Genomic DNA, 9,270 nt, shown 5'->3' with positions numbered 1-9,270 from the left:
CGAGAGGGCTCGTAGTAAGGTATGGATACAAGGAGTGGGGAAACATGGGATGTTTCGGGAACCCAATAGTTGTATCTAGTCTTATTCTTTGTAATATTTTCTATTGTATAGTGGAACTATTCTCTCTCATCCGTGGACGTAGGCATGGTTGACCGAACCACGTTAAAACCTCGTGTACCGTATGTGTGATTGTTTTATCTTTGTGTTCTTGAACTAACATCGTTGGCATCAAAGCTTTCGCTGGCACAACAATTGGTATCAGAGCTTGGGTTGAAGATTTCTGGAAAAGTAAAATATCACAAAGCACACAAGATGAAAACAAAAGGAATTTTCACTGAAGGTGGAGTCGATTGCTCTTTCGTGGTGATATGATACAAAAAGATTTGTGTCATGGAGAGATTGAAGATTAACTTCATGTAATTTGGTCCAAGGTGGAGATTGTTGGGAATTGTCCCAAATTCCTAATTAGTAAATATTCATTTTTGTAAAGAATATTGTATAGAATATTTCTAGGTTGATATATTATTGTAATATTAGACTTCCTTATAGAATAAGGAAGGTTTTTAGAAATATCTCTATAAATATTCTAGGTCATGAGGGGAAAAAGTCATGAGATGGAGATGGGCCTATAGAGATTATACGAGGTGGATAGAGATGTGAGGAAGAACGGGAGGTACCTGGTGGAGTGAGAGGGCTCGTAGTAAGGTATGGATACAAGGAGTGGGGAAACATGGGATGTTTCGGGAACCCAATAGTTGTATCTAGTCCTATCCTTTGTAATATTCTCTATTGTATAATGGAATTATTCTCTCTCATCCGTGGACGTAGGCATGGTTGGCCGAACCACGTTAAAACCTCGTGTACCGTATGTGTGATTGTTTTATCTTTGTGTTCTTGAACTAACATCGTTGGCATCAAAGCTTTCGCTGGCACAACAATTGGTATCAGAGCTTGGGTTGAAGATTTCTGGAAAAGTAAAATATCACAAAGCACACAAGATGAAAACAAAAGGAATTTTCACTGAAGGTGGAGTCGATTGCTCTTTCGTGGTGATATGATACAAAAAGATTTGTGTCATGGAGAGATTGAAGATTAACTTCATGTAATTTGGTCCAAGGTGGAGATTGTTGGGAATTGTCCCAAATTCCTAATTAGTAAATATTCATTTTTGTAAAGAATATTGTATAGAATATTTCTAGGTTGATATATTATTGTAATATTAGACTTCCTTATAGAATAAGGAAGGTTTTTAGAAATATCTCTATAAATATTCTAGGTCATGAGGGGAAAAAGTCATGAGATGGAGATGGGCCTATAGAGACTATACGAGGTGGATAGAGATGTGAGGAAGAACGGGAGGTACCTGGTGGAGTGAGAGGGCTCGTAGTAAGGTATGGATACAAGGAGTGGGGAAACATGGGATGTTTCGGGAACCCAATAGTTGTATCTAGTCCTATCCTTTGTAATATTCTCTATTGTATAATGGAATTATTCTCTCTCATCCGTGGACGTAGGCATGGTTGGCCGAACCACGTTAAAACCTCGTGTACCGTATGTGTGATTGTTTTATCTTTGTGTTCTTGAACTAACATCGTTGGCATCAAAGCTTTCGCTGGCACAACAAAAAGTTCTTAATATTTTAAGTGTATGAATTCCTCTTAACTTTATAAATGTATTTTGAAGAGTTTATTAGACCTTTTAAAAAGGTCTTCCATTTCAATTCAATATTCTCTTATCTACCTAATCTTCCCAGAATCTAAGAATCCTCCATTTGGATGCAGAAAAAAACAGGGGAAAAAGGAAAAGGGATTGCAAGATTTTATATCATCTGCAAATGGTTGTAATAAGGTTTGGAAGTATTTTAGATCTTTGTCCCCTTTGTTTTTTCCCCTTCTCATATGATTCTTTCCTTCCAACTTCTTGGCAATTACACCAAGCATAAACCATATTCTAAACATTATTTGTAGCATCCTCCAAAAGCCTTTACGAGAACATTCAATACCAGATTGCAAATGAGAACAATGGTCCTCCATATTTTCTCAAGTGTTCAGAGGAAATCTAGCTTTGTTTTTAGGAAAAGGAAAATACAAAAGCTGGATGATCTATTCAGAGTGTTTTTTGGGTAGTCCAAAAAGGAATACTTTTTCCATCTGCCCAAAACATTCACTAAAAATGACCAAAAAAGAAAACAAAAATTGCAATCCATCCTTGCAATAGAGGAAGAAGAAGATACCTTCAAACTGAATCAATGTAGGTAGAAGACAATGGGGGACAGCTGAAGCAATTATTGGGATTACCGGCCTGATAGAACGGACAAGGCATATGAGTAGGTGGAAGTGGAAGGAAGAGTAGCATTGTCTACTTGGGGTGTTACCAATGCAGCCATCCTTGGCCTGTTACAGGCATTAGCTGGTTCTTCATCAGTGCATAATAGGTCAACAATGATCATTTGAGTCTCAGGGGGCTCGTCCACTGTCACATGGCCTTCAAGCATCTCAACCACACGGGCCATGGTTGGTCTAAGCCTGGCCTTCTCTTGTATGCACCATAAAGCTACATAAACCAATCTCTTAACCTCCCTCTCATCGATACCTCCTCCTTCTACTAACCTATGGTCAACAACCTCCATAAGCTTCCCTTCTCTCATTTTCTCAGTCACCACTTTTGGAAAATATTGCCATTTCCTTTGAGACCTGTCGTTGCCGTTTTCGATCAAGCAAACATTCCTCTGGCCTCCAAGCATCTCAAAGAGTACCATCCCATAACTGTAGATATCAGATTTCTCAGAAACTCCATGCTCCAATAGCCACTCTGGAGCCAAGTAACCTCTAGTCCCTCTGATTGTCGTAAGAACTCGGCTTTCATCTTTCCTCATTAACTTTGACAGTCCAAAATCTGATACAAGTGCTCTATAATTCTCATCAAGAAGTATGTTTTCTGGCTTGACATCAAGGTGTAAGACCCGGGACCTGCAATCATGATGAAGATAAGAAAGGGCCTTCGCAACATCGAGGGCAACTCTATATCTAAAGTCCCATGACAAGCAGCCCCTGGGCCGGCCTTGACTTTCCCTCTGAGGGAAAATCCAGCAATCCAATGATCCATTTTGGATGAAATCATAAATAAGAAAACGAGGCCCTCCAGGAACACAACAATATCCGAGAAGGCGGACAAGATTTACATGTTGCACGCTGGCAATTGCTGCAACTTCAGATTTGAATTCCTTCTCCCCATGCTCCTCTCCTTCAATTCTTTTCACAGCAACAGAAGTGCCATCATTCAGGATTCCTCTGAAAACAGAAGCAGATGCTCCGCGGCCTATCAATGCCTGGAAGTTGTCTGTTGCTTCCTCAAGCTCCTTGTATCTAAACTTTGTTGGAACCCCTGCAACTTTTCTAAGGAAACTATACTCGATTCGAAGCTCTCGGCCCTCTGAAACGAGTCGTGTCTCTAACAATTTCCTTCGACGATTAAAACGCCATCTGATTATAACATATGTGAAGATAGCAAGTATGGCAGCAATGTCAGCACCAAGAATGAGGAAGAAAGTATTGGAAAGTTTCAGAGAGACGCGAGCAACTATGATCAAGATGATGAGGGCAACGACCGATGAGACGGCAATTATGCTTGCTTTCTTGTCTTCCATCAAAGCTTCATTGTTGTCTCCAAGGGGAAAAAAGGAGGAAAAATATTTTCCCTTCTTGTGGTTTCCATGTTCTTTTTGACGGAGAAACCAATGTCTATTGTATTCTTTCCTAGAAACAAAGGGTGTGACATGATCCAAATATATAATTTCTATGGTCTCCACCCTTTCACATATGAAAATCTGCCAAATGTTAGATTATGGGCCATATTCTATCCATATACAATATAAGAGATACCCCCAAGAAGTTCAACTAGTTTGCCCATTACAATTTCCTTTTGTCAAATTTTGATTTGGTCAAGAAACAAGTCGTCTCCAAAACCCCTACAGAATGATATGACTTAGGTGTCTACCAAAGATCAATTCTCTCAAACACTAGTACTTCCACCATCAACTGAATTGTTATCTTCTTCAGCTTTTTACATCAGTACTGATATGCAGAAATTATTAGAAATGGTTCATTGTCCACAGAGTGATTTCTCACACACAAAATTCTTATATATGACTTCGAAGAATTCAGAAATTTCCTAGTTCTCCGTGGCAATTCTTATTATTATTTTTATTCAATAGACCAGGGACTTGGAGCAGCTACTTGAAAGTAAATGTGATTAGACCTAGTCATCTACCCAGTAAAAGGACAGACCACCCACCGCGATTTCTGGTGGTTTGAATCATTCAATCGGTCACAGGTTATTTGAACTTTAAAAAGGCTCAGTGAGATGATTTGTTGTCACTTTCTCAAGACTCTGGACAAGGCTCTTTTCATTTGTTTATTAAGTCTGTGTTATAATGGAATCCTTGTGAACTCCAAGATTGAAATATTCATTTGCTGAGGCCAAGACCAAGTCCAGAAATAGGGTCACACGGCTAAAGCTAAATCATTGCAAATCGTCCTCGACCTAAATTTGTGGCAGAGTAGTTGCTTTCACCCCAAAGAATAAGGCATTTTGAAACCATCAAACCTTAGTGTAAGTTCATTTTTTTATCTTCAATACCAATATTAAACAATGGGTACTACCACATCTACATTTGGTCACCATAATTTAATTTGCATCACGCCAAATGGGGACTTGGTAAACAAGACTGACTTTTTATCAAAACGTTGTATACAAAGCTCCTTGTATAATAGTGGCTATGTATGAACAGAGATAGTAGTCTATTATGCATCTCTCCTTAGAATTGCAGTAGGGAGCTAAATTCAGGGCATGTTTGGTATAGGGAACGGAGGATGAGGATAAATATTTTGCTTTCATTCATATTTCTTATTAAATAATAATGAATTTTGTAATTTCAATTATGATTTTTGGATGTATCTAGATATGTAATGTTTGAATGATTATTTATTTTCATTTAAGATTAGGTGACAATAGAAATAAAAATAAAAAAAGAAATAAATTAACAATAATATTGTACACATAATTTAAATCATTTTTTTTTTGTTTTAAAAAATATTTTTTTGATAAATAATAAAAACTTGTTTGAACGAGTGATTTAAAAACAATATTTTGTTTTAAAAAAAAAAAAAAATTTAAAAACTATAACACATTTTGGTTATTGTTCTTTAGAAATATTTTTTAAAAGACAAATTTAAGAGAATAAGTAAAAATTGTTTTCATTAATTTTTAAAAGTAAAAGAAAACCATAGAAAAATAAGAAAAAAATAAAAATAAAAACCACAATCACAAATAAAGTAGACAACAATATTTTCTTCTTTTATTCTCTCTTCACCATCCAATATTGATATAAACAAATCTTCAAATATAATATTCTTTAATTTATATATGTTTTTCTATTTTTAAATTTTTTCTAAATTTTTTTATTAAACAAATAGATTTCAAATCAAATAGCACTTACAAAAAAATATTTAAAAATAATTTGAAACTCAAAAATCGATTCAATTAGTATTAAAAAGTCATGAAAATCAAAACCGATTAAATTAACACTAGAAAGTCATAAATTGAAATTCATTTTGAATGACTTAGCTAGTTTTTCTTTATACATAATCATAATTTTATGAATTTTTTCCTTAGGTGAATAAGTTTCTGAGTTAAGCAAAACTTTATGAGGTGGATTCATTAACAAGTCTAATAATTCTTAAAAATAATTTAAAATTCAAATAATGACCCAATAAGCACCATAAATTTATGGACAAAAATTAGTATTAAATAATTTTATTATTTTTCTTTTACATAGAACCATATTTTTTCAATAGAAAATAAATTTCAATTCAAGTAAGACTTGTATTAAATTTATAATAAGTTTAATATTTTTTTAAAATAATCTTAAACTCATATATTTAATCCATATAAAAAATAATATATCAAAACTTATACATTATGATTGGTTATGACTTTATTGCTTCTCCTATATACGCAACTATATTTTTTGAATTTTCCCATTAGAAAAATATATTTTGAATTATATAAGACATAATCAATACTTTAAATTTTTTAATGAATATTTTAATTTTTAAGAATAATTTGAAAAAGTAATTAATTAGTTACAAAATAAATAAATTTTTTGAATATTATGTTTGTAACTGAATTCTAAATGTGTACATATAATAAAAAAAAAACTTATCTCATTTATACTTTAAAAAATTAAACATTATTTTTTAAATTTATTGAAAATAAAATAGTGTTGTTAATTATTAATTTTAAATCATTATTGTTTATTTATTTTTTAAATAAATCAACTATGCTTTTTTAGTTTTTTTTATGATGCTAATATCCATATTTATAATATATATATATATATATATATATATATATATATATATATATATATATGTATAGTATTATTATAGTATTATTATTCATATTTTATTAAAAAATATTTATTTTTAAATTTATTTGTAATTATAAAATTATTTTTATTTTTTAAAAGACTTGAATTAAATTTAGTTTATAATATATATAAATTGAATTTACATTTTTTAAAATCAAAATAAAAAATTATTTTCAACTCACCTTCTCTGATGATGAGCTTTGCCAAATTAACACCCTCATACTATGATCCCTTGCTTATAACACTAACACTAACACTGTCAAATTCAAGGTCCCCTATGAATTGTTTGATCTAATAACTACCACTGACCTTCTGTGCCTCCCTATCTACAAACAAATGGGTTTGGTTAAAGAAAAGCTACATCCTCCACTATTCCCTTTTATAATATTATTACAAGATGACCATGGATTCATGACATAGGAGCAACCTTATCCTTCTACCACCAGAATATTAAATTCCCTACCTAAGAAGAAAGAAATGCACATGATGGGGAAATAAAGCATTAACAAGAGCCTATTGCATTACAATAGTTAGTGGGGCAGATAAGGGGGTTATAGAGGTAGAAACCTCAAACCTCTCTTGGCCCCAAAATAGCAATTACTAGCCAATTCTTAGTGAGAGGACAATGTAAACACCCAACTTGGGAGTCATTCACCGTGGAAACTTTGGAGCTAATTGTACTTCAAAGGTCCATAGTGGTTATATGATTAAAAGCCAATTAGCTCAACATGAAAACAATAATTGTGACGATTACTAAAGAAACATTAGATGTCTTCACTTAAAAGGTTGAAAAGATGCCCATAATTGCCTTAATGCTAATTTACCATTAAATTAATGTGATCACAAAGGAGGTCTCATGGCTCTCTGTCGTTGGATGTATCAAGGAGGTCTATTACTCGGACTAACTCACCAATCTAATAATAGTTCCAAAAAATAACAAGACATGTAGAGTTTGGATTAACCACACCAACTTGAATCGAGTATGTCCAAAAGACAACTATTTGTTCCAAAAAATAGACCGATTAGAGGATGTAACCTTAAGACATACACTACTTATGTTTATGGATGCTTATATAAGTCAAACTAGATGCTCCAAGTTTGGACTAGACAATGAAAGTATGATGGTTAAGGGCATTTAGGTGATGCATGATGAGTCAAATATAAGAGTCACAAGTTACGAAGGTGAAGAAAGACATTAGCATGATCAACTAGTAAAGCCTTCTCCATAGTTCATAATATCCAAGGTGTATTCAAGGGGAACACCTTTTACAGATAGGCCCATTGCTTTCATACTTGAAGAAAGATTAAGACAAGGTTCTTGGCTTGATATGATCCTGTAGTGGCTGTCATGACCTTTGTAGACCATGAAACAAACCTTTATAATGAGCAAGCTAAGAAGAAAGTAAGCAAGTCTTATTGATTGATTTAGTTGTGGGTGTTAGATAGCTTGAAAATGCTTAAATGATAAGACCTTAGAATGAGAATTTGATCACATCTAAGCGAGTAAGCTTTAGAGTAAAAGAGAAAGGTAAAAAAAAAAAAAAGGCAATCTAGAGAAGGTACACTAGGTGTGTTGTTTAATTTTGTCTGATCAATCGGGTATGGGCCTAGGCTAGCAACCATAAAGAGGTGCTTTTTTTTTAACAAGACTTCCAAGGTATAGGCTTGGAGCTTGATAGAACAACATAAAAAATCTCTTTCTTTGGCTTGCTTTTCCAAAAATAAAAAATAAAAATGGTGCATTCTCCTTAAGGTGAAAAACCTTGTTTAGAAGTGGTAGTGAGTCTCTATTAGATTGGTTGGCTTTTTTCTTTCTTTTCTTATCTTATAAGTGGTTGATCATTTACCTAAGTTGATGGTTAATCAAATCATATTTATTAATACAAATCATATAAAACACCTTTTTTTTTTAGTTAAAAAAGAGTGATGTACAACCAAGTCATAACTTTGGCATATTCAAATGAAAGATTTGCCGATGCATAATTCAGAAGATGGTCCTTATACAAGAATCCTTAAATGCTTGTCAATTAGTTAGTTTTTTCAATTGATATTTCACTTCAAGTAAATGAAAGGGACACACCCTTTACTAAACTAAAGTAATTATTTAATACTACATTTCCTAAGTTTGAAAGGTAAACTAGGATAAGAGTCGTCTTAAGGCAAGGCTAAAAGCAAACATCAGTTAAAGGTCACTGGCTACGCCATCATGATGCTAAAGGCAAACATCATGATACCCTTTTTGCTTTTCCCCCATATTGATGACTCTTTAAAAGGGGTCTCCACCCTTACTCCAAACTAAGGCAACTAATTGCATCAACTCTCATCCCATACCTTAAGAAAAGTTTGCCTTTATAATAAGGGAAGATTTATACTACTATAAAGTGATGTCATTTGGATTCAAAAACACATGAACAACATATCAACGAAACCCATGTGTTTAGGAATGAGTTGGGTAGGATTATAGAAGTGTACATTGAATATATGTTGGTTGAGAATAAACAAAGAAACAACTATTATGAGCATTTTGAACATGTTTTTGCCACATTACAAAAACACCAAGTAAAATTAAACCTATCCTAATGCACCTTTAGTGTATCATTAAGAAAATTTCTACGATTCTTTGTGTAAAGGGGAATTGAGGTCAACCCAGCTAAAATCCAAGCCATATTGGAAACAACACCCTTACCCATAACAAAAGAAGTTCAAAGATTAATAGGACAAATTGCAACCTCAAGAACCTTTATAGCTCAAGCAACTAATAGATGTCAACTAATCTCTCACTACCATAAAAGGAGTTGAGACATAGATGCAATGATTTTTGCCAAACAACTTTTTATAAA

General features: G+C 33.3%; 1 protein-coding gene across 1 annotated transcript; it reads right to left on the bottom strand.

Annotated features, from left to right (window-relative positions):
- Positions 1-2,046: 2,046 nt before the first annotated feature.
- On the bottom strand, positions 2,047-3,834 carry LOC104880655 (probable receptor-like protein kinase At5g20050). The gene has a single exon (XM_010658097.3). It carries the CDS (start codon positions 3,644-3,646, stop codon positions 2,294-2,296), a length of 1,353 nt encoding a protein of 450 aa, XP_010656399.1. The 5' UTR covers positions 3,647-3,834; the 3' UTR covers positions 2,047-2,293.
- Positions 3,835-9,270: the final 5,436 nt, after the last annotated feature.

Source organism: Vitis vinifera, chromosome 11 (assembly GCF_030704535.1).
Source record: "Vitis vinifera cultivar Pinot Noir 40024 chromosome 11, ASM3070453v1".
NCBI classification, from domain to species: Eukaryota; Viridiplantae; Streptophyta; class Magnoliopsida; order Vitales; family Vitaceae; genus Vitis; species Vitis vinifera.
Note: the sequence above shows the minus strand (reverse complement) of the source record. Positions and strands in the feature narration are given on the sequence as shown.

Bases quoted from the DNA above. Each gene is read 5' to 3' on its own strand.
- LOC104880655 (XM_010658097.3), bottom strand. From the start codon at position 3,646: ATGGAAGACAAGAAAGCAAGCATAATTGCCGTCTCATCGGTCGTTGCC.